Source organism: Scyliorhinus torazame, chromosome 18, assembly GCF_047496885.1.
Source record: "Scyliorhinus torazame isolate Kashiwa2021f chromosome 18, sScyTor2.1, whole genome shotgun sequence".
In the NCBI taxonomy this organism is placed as follows: Eukaryota; Metazoa; Chordata; class Chondrichthyes; order Carcharhiniformes; family Scyliorhinidae; genus Scyliorhinus; species Scyliorhinus torazame.
The window spans coordinates 118,025,231-118,046,752 of record NC_092724.1 but is presented as its reverse complement, the minus strand read 5'-3'; the positions used below and the strand labels follow the sequence as shown (position 1 = coordinate 118,046,752).

Here is a 21,522-nt window from a genome sequence, read left to right as displayed (position 1 = left end):
ACATCTGTCTCCGCACCAGTTTCCAACCCCGGCTGGTCCGTCACCCCGAATATGGCCTCCCGAGGGCCCGGGTCCAGTTTCACGTGCACCACTTTAGAGATTACCCTAAAAACCTCCTTCCACTAATCCTCTATCTTTGGACAGGACCAAAACATATGAACGTGATTCGCGGGCCGCCCTCCACAATATTCACACACATCTTCTACCCCCTCAAAGAGCCAGCTCATCCTCGCCCTTGTGAGGTGTGCTCTATATACCACCTTCGGCTGTATCAGCCCCAACCTCGCGCACGAGATGGAGGCGTTCACTCTCCGGAGCACCTCACACCAGAACCCCATCTCCATACCCTCTCCCAACTCTTCCTCCCACTTTGCTTTGAGCCCTTCCAGTGGTGCCTTCTCCTCTTCCAAAATAGCCCCGTAAACCGCCGACATTACCTCCTTCTCCAGTCCCTCTGTCGTCAGCACCTCCTCCAGCAATGTGGAGGCCGGCTCCATTGGGAAGCTCTGTATCTCCTTCCCGGCAAAATCTCGAACTTGCATGTATCTAAACATTTCCCCCTGCTCCAGCCCATACTTAGCTCCCAGCTCCTTCAATCCTGCAAACCAATCCCTAAGAAACAAATCTTTTAGTTTCTTAATCCCCTTCTCCTCCCATTTCCGAAAATTTCCGTCCCACTTCCCTGGCTCAAATCTGTGGTTCCCCCAAATCGGCATTTCCCTTGACCCTGCACTCAACCCGAAGTGTTGGCGAAAGTGCCTCCAAACTCTCAATGAAGCTATTATTACCGGACTCCCCGAGTATTTATCCGGGGTCATCGGGAGGGCGCTGTTGCTAGCGCCTTCAATCCCGACCCCCTACATAAAAACTCCTCCATTCTGACCCACTGGGAATCAACCCCTCTGACCCAGCTCCGCACTTTCTCCGCATTCGCCGGCCAGTAATAATACACCAGGTTCGGAAGACCCAAACCCCCTGCCTGCCTTCTCCTCTATAGCAGCACCTTTCTAACTCTGGCCACCTTCCCTCCCCATATGAACAAGGTAATCATTCCTTCAATCTCTCTAAAAAATGCCTTTGGCAGGGAAATTGGCAGGCATTGGAAAATAAACAGAAATTGCAGTAACACGTAACATTTTAACCGCCTGTACCCGACCCGCCAGTGATAGAGGGAGACCATCCCACCTTGCCAGATCAGCTTTCACCCTCCCCACCAAACTAGAAATGTTGTACCTACGGAGCCCTCACCTAATCCTGAGCAACTTGCACCCCCAGGTATCTAAAGTGAGTCCCTGCCCTACGGAATGGCAGCCCCCGCCCACCCCTGCCCCATCCCCAGCTGATATATTACAAAATACTCACTCTTGTCTAGATTTAACTTGTACCCCAAGAAAGACCCAAACACCTAAAGCAGCTCCAATATTCCCCCTATTGACACACTCGGTTCTGACACGTATAGCAAGCCATTGGAATATAAGGACACCCTATGCTCCACCCCCCCCGAACTATCTCTTTCCATATGCCGACCTTCTTAATGCAATGGCCAACGGCTCAATCGCGAGTGCAAACAGCAGGGGTGGATGGATATAGGACATCCCAGCCTAGTCCCACGGCAGAGAGAAAAGTATCTTGAGCTGATGTTATTTGTGCGGCACTTGCCCTCGGCTCCTTATACATTAGCTTTGCCCAGTCCTCCAAATCATGGCCCAATCCCAAACCGCTCCAGAACTGTCATCAAGTAGTCCTACTACTTCTACCTGGTCAAACGCTTTCTCGGCGCCCAATGCCACAACCACCTCTGTTTTCTTCCCCTCCGCCGGTGCCATAACCACGTTTAATACCATCCTAACGTTCAAAAACAGCTGCCTCCCTCTCCCAAACCCCATCTGATCTTCACCTATCACCTTCGGGAGGCACTCCTCTAGACTACCTGCCAGTACCTTCGCCAATACCTTTGCATCCACGTATACAAGTAATATGGGTTCCGGGTGCGGCGATGACCAGCTGAGTCGCACGTTTCGGCAGCTCCCGGTGGAACGGACTTTTGGGCTCTTAATAAGAGCCCCAACGGCAATTTTAACGGCTAAAAGTACTGTGCGGTGAACCAGAAGGGAATCCCCCCTGGATACGGATGAAAAAAGGAGAGGAAGGTGGCCGGATTGCGGTGGATCCTTTAGAGGAGCGGCAAGGAAGGCAAGCAAAAACCAAGATGGCGTCGGAAGGTGGCAGTTTAATATGGGGCCCTGAGCAACACGAGTTTTTGAAACGCTGCGTGGAAGAACTCAAAAAGGAAATGAAGAAGGAGCTGTTGGCCCCGATATTACAGGCGATCGAAGGGCTAAAGGAGGAGCAAAAGACCCAGGAGCGGGAGCTTCGGGTCGTGAAGGCAAAGGCTGCCGAGAATGAGGACAACATACAGGGCCTGGTGGTGAAGACGGAGATGCACGAGGCACACCATAAACGATGTGTGGAAAGGCTGGAGGCGCTGGAGAACAACGCGAGGAGGAACAACCTAAGGATTCTTGGTCTTCCTGAAGGTGCGGAGGGAGCGGACGTCGGGGCATATGTGAGCACGATGCTGCACTCGTTAATGGGAGCGGAGGCCCCGGCGGGTCCGCTGGAGGTGGAGGGAGCATACCGAGTGATGGCGCGAGGACCGAGAGCAGGAGAAATTCCTAGAGCCACAGTGGTGAGATTCCTCCGTTTTAAGGGTAGAGAGATGGTCCTTAGATGGGCAAAGAAAACTCGGAGCAGTAAGTGGGAGAACGCGGTGATCCGCGTATACCAAGACTGGAGTGCGGAGGTGGCGAGAAGGAGGGCGAGCTTTAATCGGGCCAAGGCGGTGCTTCACAAAAAGATAAAATTCGGAATGCTGCAACCGGCAAGACTGTGGGTCACATATCAAGGGAGGCACCACTACTGGGATGATGCCAATTTTATGAGGCGGATGCTAGGACGCATTCCGGACCTAGAGATGGGAAAGCTGATAATGGGGGGAGATTTTAATACGGTGTTGGAACCAGGGCTGGATAGGTCGAAGTCCAGGACTGGAAGGAGGCCGGCAGCAGCCAAGGTGCTTAAAGATTTTATGGAGCAGATGGGAGGTGTAGACCCGTGGAGATTTAGCAGACCTAGGAGTAAGGAGTTCTCGTTTTTCTCCTATGTCCATAAAGTCTACTCGCGAATCGACTTTTTTGTGCTGGGTAGGGCATTGATCCCGAAGGTGAGGGGAACGGAGTATACGGCTATAGCCATTTCGGATCACGCTCCACACTGGGTGGACTTGGAGATAGGGGAGGAAACAGGAGGGCGCCCACCCTGGAGAATGGACATGGGACTAATGGCAGATGAGGGGGTGTGTCTAAGGGTGAGGGGGTGCATTGAAAAGTACTTGGAACTCAATGATAATGGGGAGGTCCAGGTGGGAGTGGTCTGGGAGGCGTTGAAGGCGGTGGTTAGAGGGGAGCTGATATCAATAAGGGCACATAAAGGGAAGCAGGAGAGTAAGGAACGGGAGCGGTTGCTGCAAGAACTTTTGAGGGTGGACAGACAATATGCGGAAGCACCGGAGGAGGGACTGTACAGGGAAAGGCAAAGGCTACATGTAGAATTTGACTTGCTGACTACAGGCACTGCAGAGGCACAATGGAGGAAGGCACAGGGTGTACAGTACGAATATGGGGAGAAGGCGAGCAGGTTGCTGGCACACCAATTGAGGAAAAGGGGAGCAGCGAGGGAAATAGGGGGAGTGAGGGATGAGGAAGGAGAGATGGAGCGGGGAGCGGAGAGAGTGAATGGAGTGTTCAAGACATTTTATAAAAAATTATATGAAGCTCAACCCCCGGATGGGAGGGAGAGAATGATGGGCTTCTTGGATCGGCTGGAATTTCCCAAGGTGGAAGAGCAGGAAAGGGTGGGACTGGGAGCACAGATCGAGGTAGAAGACGTGGTGAAAGGAATTAGGAGCATGCAGGCGGGAAAGGCCCCGGGACCGGATGGATTCCCAGTCGAATTCTATAGAAAATATGTGGACTTGCTCGCCCCGGTACTGATGAGGCAAAGGAAAGGGGACAACTGCCCCCGACTATGTCTGAAGCAACGATATCGCTTCTCTTAAAGAAGGAAAAGGACCCGCTACAATGCGGGTCCTATAGACCTATTTCCCTCCTAAATGTAGATGCCAAGGTCCTGGCCAAGGTAATGGCAATGAGAATAGAGGAATGTGTCCCGGGGGTGGTCCACGAGGACCAAACTGGGTTTGTGAAGGGGAGACAGCTGAACACGATTATACGGAGGTTGTTAGGGGTAATGATGATGGCCCCACCAGAGGGAGAAACGGAGATAGTAGTGGCGAAGGATGCCGAGAAAGCATTTGATAGAGTGGAGTGGGATTATTTGTGGGAGGTGTTGAGGAGATTTGGTTTTGGAGAGGGGTATGTTAGATGGGTGCAGCTGTTGTATAGGGCCCCAGTGGCGAGCGTGGTCACGAATGGACGGGGATCTGCATATTTTCGGCTCCATAGAGGGACAAGGCAGGGATGCCCTCTGTCCCCATTATTGTTTGCACTGGCGATTGAGCCCCTGGCAATAGCGTTGAGGGGTTCCAAGAAGTGGAGGGGAGTACTTAGGGGAGGAGAAGAGCACCGGGTATCTTTGTATGCGGACGATTTGCTACTATACGTGGCGGACCCGGCGGAGGGGATGCCAGAAATAATGCGGATACTTGGGGAGTTTGGGGATTTTTCAGGGTATAAATTGAACATGGGGAAAGGTGAGTTGTTTGTGGTGCATCCAGGGGAGCAGAGTAGAGAAATAGAGGACCTACCGCTGAGGAAGGTAACAAGGGACTTTCGTTACCTGGGGATCCAGATAGCTAAGAATTGGGGTACATTGCATAGGTTAAATTTAACGCGGTTGGTGGAACAGATGGAGGAGGATTTCAAGAGATGGGATATTGTATCCCTGTCAATGGCAGGGAGGGTGCAGGCGGTTAAGATGGTGGTCCTCCCGAGATTCCTCTTTGTGTTTCAGTGCCTCCCGGTGGTGATCACGAAGGCTTTTTTTAAAAGGATTGAAAAGAGCATCATGGGTTTTGTGTGGGCCGGGAAGACCCCGAGAGTGAGGAAGGGATTCTTACAGCGTAGCAGGGATAGGGGGGGGCTGGCACTACCGAGCCTAAGTGAGTATTATTGGGCCGCTAATATTTCAATGGTGAGTGAGTAAGTGGATGGGAGAGGAGGAGGGAGCGGCGTGGAAGAGATTGGAGAGGGCGTCCTGTAGGGGGACTAGCCTACAGGCTATGGTGACAGCCCCATTGCCGTTCTCACCGAGGAACTACACCACAAGCCCGGTGGTGGTGGCTACACTGAAGATTTGGGGACAGTGGAGACGGCATAGGGGAAAGACTGGAGCCTTGGGGGGGTCCCCGATAAGAAACAACCATAGGTTTGCCCCGGGGGGAATGGATGGGGGATATGGAATGTGGCAAAGAGCAGGAATAACGCAACTGAAAGATCTGTTTGTGGATGGGAAGTTCGCGAGTCTGGGAGCGCTGACCGAGAAATATGGGTTGCCCCAAGGGAATGCATTCAGGTATATGCAACTGAGGGCTTTTGCGAGGCAACAGGTGAGGGAATTCCCGCAGCTCCCGACACAAGAGGTGCAGGACAGAGTGATCTCAAAGACATGGGTGGGGGATGGTAAGGTGTCAGATATATATAGGGAAATGAGGGACGAAGGGGAGACTATGGTAGATGAACTAAAAGGGAAATGGGAAGAAGAGCTGGGGGAGGAGATTGAGGAGGGGCTGTGGGCAGATGCCCTAAGCAGGGTAAACTCGTCGTCCTCGTGTGCCAGGCTAAGCCTGATTCAGTTTAAGGTATTACACAGGGCACATATGACTGGAGCACGGCTCAGTAAATTTTTTGGGGTGGAGGATAGGTGTGCGAGGTGCTCGAGAAGCCCAGCGAATCATACCCATATGTTTTGGTCATGCCCGGCACTACAGGGGTTTTGGATGGGGGTGACAAAGGTGCTTTCAAAAGTAGTAGGAGTCCGGGTCGAACCAAGCTGGGGGTTGGCTATATTTGGGGTTGCACAAGAGCCGGGAGTGCAGGAGGCGAGAGAGGCCGATGTTTTGGCCTTTGCGTCCCTAGTAGCCCGGCGCAGGATATTGCTAATGTGGAAAGAAGCCAAGCCCCCGGGGGTGGAGACCTGGATAAATGACACGGCGGGGTTTATAAAGCTAGAGCGGATTAAGTTCGTCCTAAGGGGGTCGGCTCAAGGGTTCACCAGGCGGTGGCAACCGTTCGTCGAATACCTCGCAGAAAGATAGACGGAATGGGAAAAAGAAGGCAGCAGCAGCAGCCCAGGATCGGGGGGGGGGGGGGGGGGGGGGGGGTGGAGGAGGAACCAGAAGGACTCTCAGGGTTGTTAATATATACTGTATAGTATGTATAGGTCGTTGCTACAGATAATTATATATTGGACTGTTAAATTATATTTTTGGCGAGTGTTACTTGTGACAAGGCAGTTGCCAATTAGGGCTAGTTTTCATTTTTGTTATTTATTATTTATTCATTTTTTGTTTATAAAATAGGTCATTGTTATTTGTGTTGTTATAATATTGTGTAAAGGATGCACAATGTACTGTGTTGGTTGACCAAAAATTTTCAATAAATTATTTAATAAAAAAAAAGGGAGGCACCACTACTTTGAGACGGCGGATGAGGCGTGGACTTTTATCGTGGAAGAAAAATTGGAATGAGCGGGTTATTAAAAAAAGAACGTTTGAAACAAAGTGGTGGGGCGAGTATGGGGGGCGAAGAGGGGGGTAAAAAGGGGGGAAAGATGAGTTTTATGTTATTAATCCTGCGATGTGGTAACTTTTCTCTCTTCCACAGGAGGTGGTGGGGGGAGGAAAGGAGGTGGAGGAGATGGGGCGTTGGCCATTGGGGGCGGGGCCAAGGGGGAAGCGCGGGCTCGGTTCCCGCGCTATGATAATCATGGCGGGAATAGGGAAGCAGGAAGGAGGGGGCGTCGCACGGTGCGAGCCGAGGTCACGGGGGGAAGCCGAGGTCGGCCAGAGTTTGCTGACTTCTGGGAGCAATATGGGGGGTGTAACTACGCTAGTGGGGGATCTAGCGGGGGGGGGGGGGGAATTATTGGGCTGCTGCTGCTGGGGAGAGGGGGGAGCTGGCATGGGGTGGGATGGGTGGGGGGGCACCGCCTGGGGGGGGACACAGCTGCGTGGGAACCGGGTGAGGAGCTGGAAAAAGGGGATGGCTAATCGACAAGGGGGGGGGGGGGGGTAAAAAGCCCCCAACCCGGCTGATCACGTGGAACGTGAGAGGGCTGAACGGGCCGATAAAGAGGGCACGAGTGCTCGCACACCTTAAGAAACTTAAGGCAGACGTGGTTATGTTACAGGAAACGCACTTGAAACTGATAGACCAGGTGAGACTACGCAAAGGTTGGGTGGGGCAGGTGTTCCATTCGGGGCTAGATGCGAAAAACAGGGGGGTGGCTATATTAGTGGGGAAGCGGGTAATGTTTGAGGCAAAGACTATAGTGGCGGATAGCGGGGGCAGATACGTGATGGTGAGTGGCAAACTACAGGGGGGGGACGGTGGTTTTGGTAAACGTATATGCCCCGAACTGGGATGATGCCAATTTTATGAGGCGTATGCTAGGACGCATCCCGGACCTAGAGGTGGGAAAGTTGGTAATGGGGGGAGATTTCAATACGGTGTTGGAACCAGGGCTGGACAGGTCAAGGTCCAGGACTGGAAGGAGGCCGGCAGCAGCCAAGGTGCTTAAATATTTTATGGAGCAGATGGGAGGAGTAGACCCGTGGAGATTTAGCAGACCTAGGAGTAAGGAGTTTTCGTTTTTCTCCTATGTCCACAAAGTCTATTCGCGAATAGACTTTTTTGTTTTGGGAAGGGCGTTGACCCCGAAGGTGAGGGGAACGGAGTATACGGCCATAGCCATTTCGGATCACGCTCTACATTGGGTGGACTTGGAGATAGGGGAGGAAACAGAAGGGCGCCCACCCTGGAGAATGGACATGGGACTAATGGCAGATGAGGGGGTGTGTCTAAGGGTGAGGGGGTGCATTGAAAAGTACTTGGAACTCAATGATAATGGGGAGGTCCAGGTGGGAGTGGTCTGGGAGGCGCTGAAGGCAGTGGTTAGAGGGGAGCTGATATCAATAAGGGCACATAAAGGAAAGCAGGAGAGTAGGGAACGGGAGCGGTTGCTGCAAGAACTTCTGAGGGTGGACAGGCAATATGCGGAGGCACCGGAGGAGGGACTGTACAGGGAAAGGCAAAGGCCACACGTAGAATTCGACTTGCTGACAACGAGTACTGCAGAGGCACAATGGAGGAAGGCACAGGGTGTACAGTACGAATATGGGGAGAAGGCAAGCAGGTTGCTGGCCCACCAATTGAGGAAAAGGGGAGCAGCGAGGGAAATAGGGGGAGTGAGGGATGAGGAAGGAGAGATGGAGCGGGGAGCGGAGAGAGTGAATGGAGTGTTCAAGGCATTTTATAAAAAATTATACGAAGCTCAACCCCCGGATGGGAGGGAGAGAATGATGGACTTTCTGGACCGGCTGGAATTTCCCAAGGTGGAGGAGCAGGAAAGGGTGGGACTGGGAGCACAGATTGAAATAGAGGAAGTAGCGAAAGGAATTAGGAGCATGCAGGCGGGGAAGGCTCCGGGACCGGATGGATTCCCAGTTGAATTTTACAGGAAATATGTGGACTTGCTCGCCCCGCTACTGATGAGGACCTTTAATGAGGCAAAGGAAAGGGGACAGCTGCCCCCGACTATGTCTGAGGCAACGATATCGCTTCTCCTAAAGAAGGAAAAGGACCTGCTGCAATGCGGGTCCTATAGACCTATTTCCCTCCTAAATGTAGACGCTAAGATTCTGGCCAAGGTAATGGCAATGAGGATAGAGGATTGTGTCCCGAGGGTGGTCCATGAGGACCAAACTGGGTTTGTGAAGGGGAGACAGCTGAATACGAATATACGGAGGCTGCTAGGGGTAATGATGATGCCCCCACCAGAGGGGGAAGCGGAGATAGTGGTGGCGATGGATGCCGAGAAAGCATTTGATAGAGTGGAGTGGGATTATCTGTGGGAGGTGCTGAGGAGGTTTGGTTTTGGAGATGAGTATGTTGGATGGGTGCAGCTGTTGTATAGGGCCCCAGTGGCGAGTGTGGTCACGAATGGACGGGGATCTGCATACTTTCGGCTCCATAGAGGGACAAGGCAGGGATGCCCTCTGTCCCCATTATTGTCTGCACTGGCGATTGAGCCCCTGGCAATAGCATTGCGGGGTTCCAAGAAGTGGAGGGGAGTACTTAGAGAAGAACACCGGGTATCTCTGTATGCGGATGATTTGTTGTTATATGTAGCGGACCCGGCGGAGGGGATGCCAGAGATAATGCGGACACTTCGGGAGTTTGGAGAATTCTCAGGATATAAACTGAACATGGGGAAAAGTGAGTTGTTTGTGGTGCATCCAGGGGAGCAGAGCAGAGAAATAGAGGACTTTCCGCTGAGGAAGGTAACAAGGGACTTTCGTTACTTGGGGATCCAGATAGCCAAGAATTGGGGTACATTGCATAGGATAAATTTAACGCGATTGGTGGAACAAATGGAGGAGGACTTCAAGAGATGGGACATGGTATCCCTGTCACTGGCAGGGAGGGTGCAGGCGGTTAAAATGGTAGTCCTCCCGAGATTCCTCTTTGTGTTTCAGTGCCTCCCGGTGGTGATCACGAAGGCTTTTTTCAAAAGGATCGAAAAGAGTATCATGAGTTTTGTGTGGGCCGGGAAGACCACGAGAGTGAGGAAGGGATTCTTACAGCGTAGTAGGGATGGGGGGGGGCTGGCACTACCGAGCCTAAGTGAGTACTACTGGGCCGCCAATATCTCAATGGTGAGTAAGTGGATGGGAGAAGAGGAGGGAGCGGCGTGGAAGAGATTGGAGAGGGCGTCCTGTAGGGGGACTAGCCTACAAGCTAAGGTGACGGCCCCATTGCCGTTTTCACCGAAGAAGTACACCACAAGCCCGGTGGTGGTGGCGACTTTGAAAATTTGGGGACAGTGGAGACGGCATAGGGGAAAGACGGGAGCCTTGGTGGGGTCCCCGATAAGAAATAACCATAGGTTTGCCCCGGGGAGAATGGATGGGGGATTTGGAATATGGCAAAGAGCAGGAGTAACGCAACTGAAAGATCTGTTTGTGGATGGTAAGTTCGCAAGTATGGGAGCGCTGACCGAGAAATATGGGTTGCCCCAAGGGAATGCATTCCAGTATATGCAACTGAGGGCTTTTGCGAGGCAACAGGTGAGGGAATTCCCGCAGCTCCCGACGCATGAGGTGCAGGACAGAGTGATCTCAAAGACATGGGTGGGGGACAATAAGGTGTTAGATATATATATATAGGGAAATGAGGGACGAGGGGGAGATTATGGTGGATGAGTTGAAAGGGAAATGGGAAGAAGAGCTGGGGGAGGAGATTGAGGAGGGGCTGTGGGCAGATGCCCTAAGTAGGGTAAACTCATCGTCCTCGTGTGCCAGGCTAAGCCTGATTCAATTTAAGGTGTTACACAGGGCGCATATGACTGGAGCACGGCTCAGTAAATTTTTGGGGGTAGAGGATAGGTGTGCGAGATGCTCGAGAAGCCCAGCGAATCACACCCACATGTTCTGGTCATGTCCGGCACTACAGGGGTTCTGGGTGGGGGTGACAAAGGTGCTTTCGAAGGTGGTGGGGGTCCAGGTCGAACCAAGCTGGGGGTTGGCTATATTCGGGGTTGCAGAAGAGCCGGGAGTGCAGGAGGCGAAAGAGGCTGATGTTTTGGCCTTTGCGTCCCTAGTAGCCCGGCGCAGGATACTGTTGATGTGGAAGGAAGCCAAGCCCCCGGGGGTGGAGACCTGGATAAATGACATGGCAGGAAGGGGGGAACCAGAAGGACTCTCAGGGTTGTTAATATATATGTATAATATGTGTAGGTCGTTGTTATAAATAATTGTATATTGGACTGTTAAATCATATTTTTGGAGAGTGTTTATCTGAGACAAGGCAGTTGCCATTTAGTTTTAGTTTTCGTTTTTGTTATATATTATTTATTCTTTGTTTATAAAACAGGTCATAGTTATTTATACTGTTATATTATTGTGTAAAGGATACACAATGTACTGTGATGGTTGACCAAAAATTTTCAATAAAATATTAATAAATAAATAAATAAATAAAAGTAATATGGGCCCATACGACCCACACTCCGTCGGATCCTTATCTTTTTTTAGCAACAGGGAAATCGATGCCTGCCCCAAAGTTTGTGGTAACACCCCCTTCCCTATCGCCTCCTCAAACATCCCCACCATCAGGGGTGCCAGTTTATCCTTGAAGTTTTTATAATATTCCACCGGAAACCCATCCGGCCCTGTCACTTTCCCAATGATGCATCCTCCTAATCACTCGGGATGAGCGATTCAATATTAACTGAGTTCAGTGAGTATGTTATGCTTTAGTTTTACGAGCTCTGGTCAAGACCTGATTTAGAGAACTACATTCGGTCTGGATGTTACACCTTTGAAAGAATCTTGGATGAGGTGCAGTTAACGCTGGCCAGAATGGTATTGCACTTAAAGGATTAAACTGGGAGGACAAGTTGCATTATCTTTGTATTCCATTGGGATTAGAGAGTTGAGGGGAGATAGAAGTGTTTAAAATGATAAAAGGACCTGATCAAGTAGACCGAGAAACTACTACTTGGTAGGGGTGATACAGAACTAGGGGGCATAACCTCAAAATTAAAGCTAGGTCATTCAGGGGTGAAATCAGGAAGCACTTTTTCTCCACCAAGGGTGGTGGATGTGTGGAACGTTATCCATCAAAAGATTGTGGATGCTGACCTAATAATATTCAGAAGCTGGATAAAAGTTTGAAGAAGTAAATCTGCAGGGCTATGGTGAAAGGGAAGGGAAGTGGGAGTAATTGTATAGCTCTTTCAAAGAACCAGCACAGGGACGATGGGCCAAATGGTCTTCTTCTGTGCTGTATCATTCTATTCTACTCTGTTAGTAAAGCTCCTACATGAAATAAGTTGGACAAACTGTCCCATTCACTGTTTTGTTTCACATATTTTACCTAAAGTTCAGCATTTAAAAATAGAGGTTGACAGAATGAATCATGAGGTCAAAGGGTCCCACTTACAGCACTTTGTAGAAAATGCCCTCTTGTATACTGAATGGTACAGTGGAAAGTTCCAACACTTTCAGGTTAAGCTGTTCCAGTGCTCTCTCCTTCTGTTCCTCATCCTTCAACAACGTTAGCACATCCTGATGGAGGAACATATTTTAAAGAAAAACACAGAGTCTCGTTATAAAGTCCAAGACAAAATCTCTGCCTCTCTTTCATTAATGCACAGCTTCCAACTCAAGTGCTTCCTTAATTGTGCTAGATCCAATTTTTTTGCCAAATCTACCCTATTTAAAGATTAGGGAATTGGCAGCACATAAACCATTAATCAGAGAGTCACAAATACAACTTTAAGGCAATTGCGTGTGAGTACAACTTGAGTAGAATAAGTATGATGTACTCAAGTTTAATTCCCCTGTTATAACCTGCCTACTTACCATTGGCTGGGGACTAATGACAATCCCACAATCCTGTGGGAGTATGAGCTTCCCCAATGAGGGGGGCGGAGAAATCATTAGTAAACTCCAAGTATAAATAAAGCTGGCCAGTTTGGAAACAGCAGGAAGGAGTGTGCAGCAAGGGAAGTTGCTGCTTCTGTTATATATTATTGTAAATAAATGTTATTACTTTGTATCCTTAAAACTCGTGCTGGGTTCTTCATGGCCCTCACAAAATCCCCACTTTGTTAATTTGCGAAGATCATTCTTGATGCTGGTGCATACAAACAGCAATGGAAGAAGCACCAGGTTAACCCAGACAGGTGGACTGAGAGCTCTATGAACATATTTGGTCAAGGGACTCAGCCAAAAGAAGGAAGTTTCAGTGATCCTGGTGAGAAAAATGTGGTGCCTTTTATACCATGGAGAACTTAGAACAACACAATTGCTGTGTAGATCACACAGCACAGGGGAGACAATTCTTTCCATTGTGTCTGTACTACCTCTTTAAAAGAGCTATCCAACGAGTCCTGTTGCCCTGCACTCTCCGCATAGCCCTGGAAATATTTCCCCTTGGTGCCAAACCTACCCTTTGGGTAGAATTGCCCTGGTCTTTAAATCGGGAAGATCTGACATCAAGTTAGAAGCTGTTCTGCATAGCAAAGAAGGGTTAATTTGCCACTTTCAGGACCTGTAATGTCTGAAAGCTCAACATTAACAACAACAGGATGACATCAGTTCCCCGCCGCAGAAGAGCACAGCACAAGGGAACATCGCCTAACAATAAAAAATGGGTCGAGCACGGGCACAGGCGCCGCATATAATCTCGTCATCATCCATTGCCTGTCTGTCCCTGGTGAAAGGCACTTATCTGAACTAGGCAGTAAGGAGAGGAAGAGCCACGCTTGACTTTCAAATAGAACCAGCATGATTTTAACAAAAACTGCAACAATATTCAAGACCCAGTTCTTTTTTTAAATAAATTTAGAGTACCCAATTATTTTTTTCCAATTAAGGGGCAATTTAGCGTGGCCAATCCACCTACCCTGCACATCTCTGGGTTGTGGGGGCGAAACCCACGCAAACACGGGGAGAATGTGCAAACTCCACACGGACAGTGACCCAGAGCTGGGATCGAACCTGGGACCTTGGCGCCGTGAGGCAGCCGGGCTAACCCACTGCGCCATCTTGCTGCCCAGGATCCAGTTCTTAAGTGGCAAATAATATTCATGCCACACAAGTGGCCTTCTCTATATAACCATCTTCTCTTGACATTCAATGTCATTACAATCACTGAAACAATAGACCCGAGGACTGGGAACAGTTTAAAATTCACCAAATACGGACCAAGGGATTGATTAAGAAAGGGAAAATACAATATGAAAGTAAGCTAGCAAGGAACATAAAAATCGACTGTAAAAGTTTCTATCATATGGAAAGAGAGAAAGATTTCTAAAAATGAATGTAGGCCCGAGGAACTAAATTCGTACTTTGTTTCTGTCTTCACAAAGGAAGGCTTGAATAATATACCATAAGTTCTGAGAAACACAAGTTTAGTAAGGAGCTGAAGGGGCAGCACGGTAGCACAGTGGTTAGCACAATTGCGTCACAGCTCTAGGGTACCAAGTTTGATTCCCGGCTTGGGTCACTGTGCGGAGTCTGCACGTTCACTCCGTGTCTGCGTGGGTTTCCTCTGGGTGCTCCGGTTTCCTCCCACCGTCCAAAGATGTGCAGGTTAGGTGAATTGGCCATCTAAATTGCCCTTAGGACCAATAGGTTTGAGTGGGGTTACGGGGATAGGGTGGCGGTGTGGGCTTGGATAGGGTGCTCTTTCCAAGGGACGATGCAGACTCAATGGGCTGAATGGCCTCCTTCTGCAGTGTAAATTCTAAGAAATTAGTATTAGTATAGAAATAGTTTTGGGGAAATTAATGGGATTGAAGGTGGACAAATGTCCAGGGCTTGTTAATCTTTATCCCAGAATACTTAAGGTAGTGGTCCTAGAAATAGTAGATCCATTGGTGGTCATTTTCTAAAATCTTTTGGACTCTGGAATGGTTCCTACAGGTTGGAGGGTAGCTAATACAACACCGCTATTCAAAAAGGGAGGTAGAGAGAAAACAGGGAACTATAGACCAGTGGGCTTAACGTCGGTATTAGGGAAGTTGCTGGAGTCCATTATCAAGGACTTCATAGCACAGCATTTGGAAAGCAGTGGTGTAATCAGACAAAGTCAGCATGGATATCTGAAAGGAAAATCATGCTTGACAAATCTATTAGAATTCTTTGAAGATGTAACTAGTAGAGTTGACCAAGGAGAACCAGGTCTCAAATAGCAGATTACTATGTAAAGTTAAAGCGCATGGGATTGCGAGTAGTGTCTTAAGATGGATAGAAAGCTGGTTAGCAGCCAGGAAGCAAAATGTTGGAATAAACAGGTCTTTTTCTGATTGGCATGCAGTGACTAGTGGGGTACCGTAGGAATCTGTGTTAGGACCCCAACTGTTCACATTATATATTAGTGATTTGGATGAGGGAACTAAATGTAGTATTTCCAAATTTGTAGATGATACAAAGGGCATGAGGGTGAACTGGGAGGAGGATGCAGAGATGCTTGAGCGGGATCTGGACAGGATGAGTGAATGGCCATACGTGCGACAAATACAATATAATGTGGATAAATGTGAGGGTATCCACATCGGTAGCAAAAATAGGAAGGTAGATTATTATTTGAATGGGTGTAAATTGAGAGAGGTGGATACTCAGTGAGACCTTGGCGTCCTCATGCATCAGTCACTGAAAGTAAGCGCGCAGGTAAAGCAGGTAGTAAAGAACGCAAATGGTATGTTGGCGTTCATAGCGAGAGGATTTGAGTATAGGAATGGAGATGTTTTACTGCAATTGTATCGGGCATTGGTGAGGCAGTTTAGTGTGCGGTTTTGATGTTCTTATCTGAGGAAAGATGTTCTTGCTATGGAGGGAGTTCAGCGAAGGTTTACCAGGTAATTCCTGGGATGGCTGGACTGTCACATGAGGAGAGACTAAGTCAGTTAGGATTATATTCATTGGAGTGTAGAAGAGTGAGAGGGGATCTCATAGAAACTTACAAAATTCTAACAGGATTAGACAGGGTAGATTCAGAAAGAATGTTCTCATGGTGGGGGAGTCCAGAACTAGGGGTCATAGTTTGAGGATAAGGGGTGAACCTTTTAGGATTGAGATCACCACAGAAAGAAGGTGAGGCCAAAACGTTGTGTGATTTTCAGAAGGAATTAGATATAGCTCTTGGGTTAAAGGGATCAAGGGAAATGGGAGGAAGGCGGGATCAGCGTATTGACCGTGGTGATCAACCATGATCATAATGAATAGCAGAGCAGCCTGAAAGGGCCGAATCGCTTCCTCCTGCGTCTATTTTCTATTTATGTTTCTATGTATTAATCCATCACTATCAACATCCTGGGGGTTACCACTGACCAGAAACTAACCGGATCAACCAGATAAATGCTGTGGCTTTCAGAGCAGGTCAGAAGCGGTAATTTTGTGGCGAGTAACTTGCCTTTCCACTTCCCAAAGCCTGCCCACCATCTACAAAGCACAAATCAGTGATGTGATGGAATACTGTCTGGATGGGTGCAGCTCCAACAACACTCAAGTAGTTCAACATCATCGAGGACAAAGAAAGCCCACTTAATTGGCACCCCATCCATTATCTCAAACATTCATTCCCCTCCACCATCAAAGCACAGTGACAGCATTGTGTACTATCTACAAGATGTACGGCAGCAAATCAACAAAGTGCCTTCGACAGCACCTTCCAAACCCGTGACATCTACCCCCTAGAAGGACAAGAGCAACAGATGAATGGAACACCACCACCGGCAAGTTCCCCTTGAAGTCATGCACCGCCCTGACTTGGAACTATGTTGTCTCTCGCTATATTTACTGTCATGGGGATTCAGAAGGTGGAGGAAGCAGTGGGGGAACATGAGGAGCGGATGGCCTCGCTGGCGGTGGAGTTGGGCTTGGCGGTGGACAGCTCGGAGAGGCTGGGAGAGAAGTTGGAGGATCTGGAGAATCGCTCCGGCGAAAGAATTTGACGACAGTCGGGATGCCCAAGGGCATCAAGGGAGTGGAGGCCGCCAAGAATGTGGCAAGGATGCTGGAGCAGTTGATGGGGGATGGGGCCTTTGCTCAGCCCCGTGAGATGGCTCGGGCGCACAGGGCACTGAGGAGGAGGGTGCAGGTGGGGGAGCTGCTGAGGGCGATGGTGGTGCAGTTGCGCCGTTTCTTGGACAAAGAAAAGATTTTGCAGCGGGAGAGGCAGACCAGGAGGTGCACCTGGGAAGGAAGTGAGCCGCGGATCTACCAGGACCTGGTTGTGGAGTTGGCGAAGAGAAGAGCCGGGTTCAACCGGGTAAAGGCTGCCCTCTTCAAGAAGGGAGTGAAGTTTGGGGTTTTGTACCCTGACCGCTTGTGGTTGACTCATCAGAAGCAGGGGTTTTATTTTAACACTGGAGGAGGCGATGGACTTTATGAGAGACCATGGACTGGGAGGAGTGTGAGGACACTGAATTTTGGAGAGCAGCTTTGGTGATTTGCTGCAGTACATCTACGGGGTCAGCGGGGGGTTGGGGAGATTTTGGGGAGGAGTATGGGGATTAAAATGGGGAAGGTGGGACGTGGAGGGGGGGTCGGTGTCAGGGACGCTGGAGGTTTGTTTGTTGGGTTGATGTGATGTTCTTCTGATGCTCTTTGGATGTTCTTTTTATATTTTGTGCATTTATATTTTGTTGAAAAGCCTTGAATAAAAATATTTTAATTAAAAAATGTGAGAGCAAGTCATGCAAAAGGTAGATCCCACCAGAGTCCTGTATTTTCGATCTTTTTTTGCCCGATATTTGGGGGATTTTTGTGGTCAAACCCAGCCTGCCGAACTGTGTAAAGAATTGCTGGCGGAATTATATCAAAAATTTTGTCGAAGAAGCCTACTGGAAGAAGCCTCAGGCTGATCGTCTAGTTCGGGAGTTGGAAGGAGGGAAGATGGTGGGCTTGGCTGTGCCCGTCATGGTAGACATGCTGACTGTAGTATTCTCTCCTCCAGATTTGGATAGGCTCCAGTGGGCACTACGGCAGAAGCCACGGGCGAACGAGCTACCACAGTCGGTGTTAATCGTTTCCACAGTTTTCGGAGGAAGGAGCGAACCCTGGAGTGGGCCAAGAAGAACTGTAACATCGACTGAGAGTTCGAATTGACCAGGACATCGGGCCGAACTAGCAAAGTATCATGCAGCCTTTAACTGTGCTAAATGAGAAAGGAGTGCGGTCCAGGGTGGTGTACCAGTGAGGCTGTGAGTCATGATGGAGTCGAAAGACCACGGGCGCGATTCTCCGCTGCTGCTACTAAGTGCCCACGCCGTCGTGAACGCCGCCAAGGTTCACGATGGTGCGAAACGGCCCCGATCTCGACCGATTCAGGGCCCGAAAATGGGCTAGGATCGGGGCCGCGAGAAACTCGGGGGGCGTGTCGCTAAAGCAGCGTCGTCAGCGTGCGCCGGGCATTGGCGCCGCCTAACTGCTGTCACCCGCGCATGCGTGGTTGCCATCCTCCCCGAGGCTGCCCCGCAAGAAGATGTCGGATGGATCTTGCGGGGCGCGGAGGAAAGGAGGTCCTCCTTCAGAGAGGCCGGCCCGCCGATCGGTGGGCACCGATCGCGGGCCAGACCCCCTTTGAGTGCAACCCCGGTGAAAGAACCCCCTCGCCCCCCCCCACAGGCCGCACCCCCAGCGTTCTTGCGCTGTTCCCGCCCGCAGCGACCAGGTGTGGAAGGCGGGAAGCCGTAGTTTTGGGCAGGCCGCTCGGCCCATCCGGGCCGGAGAATAGCGGGTGTAGTGGAGAATCGCCATTTTGGGCGTCCCGGGCGATTCTCCGGCCTGCGTTGCGTAGAACTCGACAGGGCCGTTCTCGCCGCTTGGGTGCATCGTGGGAGGGCGTTGGACCGGCGTCGCGGGGAAAAATCACGCGGCAGGCGATTCTCCAAACCGGCGCGGGAGCGGAGAATCGCGCCCCACTACTTCGACACGCCGGAGCAGCTGGAAGCCTTCATTTAAGAGAAAGGACTGGGATTCGACAGAAGAGGGTCAAATGGGACTTTTAAAGAAGAGGATGAGAAGGGTTTGTTGAGGACGTTATGGTACTGTGTGTTAATTCTTTAGTTTCTGGACAGTATTTTTTTTTTCTTGGGGTGAGGGGGCCAAGGCAGTTGGGGGTATAACTAAAATGGTAAGATGTTAACCAAATGGCCTCCGCTGGGGAAGTGGAACACAGTAAGGTTGCTGGGGCTCAGCACTTCATCAGGGTGGACCAGCCAAGGGGATTAGTTTTTTTTTTGCCTTTTGGGTGTGGACCCTGTGTGGGGGCTACCTCATGAGCAAGAAGCTGCAGGCTAGTGAACGGGGCAGAGTGGGGGTAGGGGCTGCGATTTGTGGTCCTGTTTAGTCAAGGTTCAATGAGTCTAGCTTGTTTGTTAGGTTGGGGGAGGGAGTTAGTACGTGGGTCCACTTCCTAGCGGAAAGGGTAATGGCTGATCCCCGAGGTAGATATGTGATGGTCACAGGTACACTGAGTGGTAAGTCGGTGGTCTTCGTAAAAGTGTATGCCCCGAATTGGGATGTTGTGACCTTTACAGGGCGGTTGTTAGCCCCAGTACTGGATTTAGATACTCATCAACTGATTCTGGGGGGTGATTTAAATTGTGTCTTAGATCTGCAACTCGATCGATCTAAACCAAAGTCATTGGCCCCTTCGAAAGTGGCAAAGGTACTGGTGCCGTTTATGGAGGAGGCAGGGGGAGCGGACCTGTGGCAGTGTATGCATCCTGGGAGCAAGGAGTTTGTTTTTTCTCCCCAGTACACAAGGTGTACTCTAGGATAGATTACTTTGTGACAGGCAGGTTTCGTCTTCCTGGGGTGAGGAAGGCGTTGTATTTGGCCATAGTCGTTTCAGACTATGCTCCGCATTTCGTAGATTTAGTTCTGGAGGTGGGCCCAATGCAGGATGGAGGATGGAGGTGGGGCATTTGGCAGATGTGGGGTTTTGCAGGCAGGTTTCGAGAGCCATAGATGAATTTGTGGAGTTCAATGGAAACAGGATGGTTTTGCCCTCTATTCTATGGGAGGCATTGAAGGTGGTGATTAGAGGGGAGATTATATTGCACAAAACACATGGACAGGAAGGCCAGGTGAGAGGATGGGTACTGGGGGTAGTGGTGCCCATGGATGCAGAGAAGGCATTTGACTGGGTGGAGTGGCGGTACCTGTTTGAGGTACTGAGAAGGTTCGGGATCGGGCTGAAGTTTGTGGCGTGGGTGCATCTGTTGTACTTGGCACCAGCGGTCAGAATAGGGACTCACAAAATTTTGGGTTACACGGAGCAACAAGGCGGGGAGCCGCTGTCGCTGCTCATGTTCGCACTAACTATGGAGCCTCTGTCAATGGCTCCTTGTGGGTTGGCAGAGTGGAAAGGGTGAGTAGGGAGCATCAGGTGTCGCTATATGCGGAGACCTGTTACTGTATGTGTCAGACCCGCTGGAGAGCATGGGGAGGATTATGGACCTATTAGGGAGGTTTGGGGCATTCTCAGGACAAACGTTGAACGTAGGGAAAAGTGAAGTGTTCCTGGTGAACCGGTTGGGTCGGAGAGTCAACCTAGGGGGGGGGGGTGCTACCATTCAAAATAGCCAGACATAGGTTCAGATACCTGGGGATTCAGGTAACGGGAGAGTGGGCAACATTGCATAAATGGAACTTAACAAAGCTGGTGGAGGAGTTAAGGGAAGATCTTAAGAGGTGGGACATGCGGTATCTGACTCCGGCAGGGAGGGTCCAAGAGGGGAAGATGAATATCCTGCCAAGGTTCTTATTCATATTCCTGACGCTTCCGGTTTTTGTACCAAAGGCCTTTTTCCGGAAGCTGGATATGATTATTTCAGAGTTTGTGTGGGCGAGGAAGGGTAAAGAGGACCCTGTTACAGAGGCAGAGGTGGGGTTGGTGCTGCCAAACCTGCTGCATTATTACTGGATGGCGAATGTGGAGAAGGTGAGGCAGTGGTGGGAAGGAGGGGGCAGAATGGGTTAGGATGGAGGAAGAATCTTGTAGGGGGTTCAGCCTGCGGGCTGTGGTGGCGGCGACATTGCCACTGGCACCAAGGAAATACACGGAGAGCCCAGTGGTGGAATCCAGTGAAGGTCTGGAACCAGTTGAGGAGGTGGAGAGAAGTGGGGCTGGTTAGGGTGAGATCTGTACCTGAAGAGACGTTTGCTAGTATAGAGGAACTGAAGGAGAGGTTAGAGCTCCCAAGAAGAAGTGAACATAGATACTTGCGGGTAAGGGACTTCACATGCAATTTGACCTGCTGTCTTTTGATAGGGTGATGAGCCAGCTGAGACACCAAAAGGGGGGTTACCTGTGAATATGGGGAGAAAGCCAGCTCATCAGCTAAGGCAGCAAGTGGTTTCTCGGCAGACTATCCAGATAACGGTTTCGGGAGGTAGGCTGGTTTCAGCCCCGGATAAAATGAACGGGGCATTTCGGACCTTTTCTTTCTTTCATTATTTTTTTAAAATTTAGAGTGCCCAATTATTTTTTTCCAATTAAGGGGCAATTTAGCATGGCCAATCCACCTGCCCCACGCATCTTTTGTGTTGTGGGGGTGAGACTCATGCAGACACAGGGAGAATGTGCAAACTCCACATGGACAGTGACTCGGGGCCAGGATTGAACCGGGTCCTAGGCGCCAGGAGGCAGCAGTGCCACCCCATTTTGGAGTTTTTATGAGAGGCTTTACAGGTCGGAGCCGCCA

General features: G+C 50.1%; 1 protein-coding gene across 3 annotated transcripts in view; it reads right to left on the bottom strand.

The window, feature by feature from the left end:
* mycbpap (mycbp associated protein) overlaps positions 1-21,522 on the bottom strand; it is a 233,198-nt gene that overhangs the window by 44,624 nt on the left and 167,052 nt on the right. For all 3 annotated transcript variants that reach the window (XM_072483208.1, XM_072483204.1, XM_072483207.1), the window contains exon 15: positions 12,243-12,367. In XM_072483208.1, the coding sequence (XP_072339309.1) occupies positions 12,243-12,367 (125 nt within the window). The remainder of the gene's footprint in view (positions 1-12,242; positions 12,368-21,522) is intronic.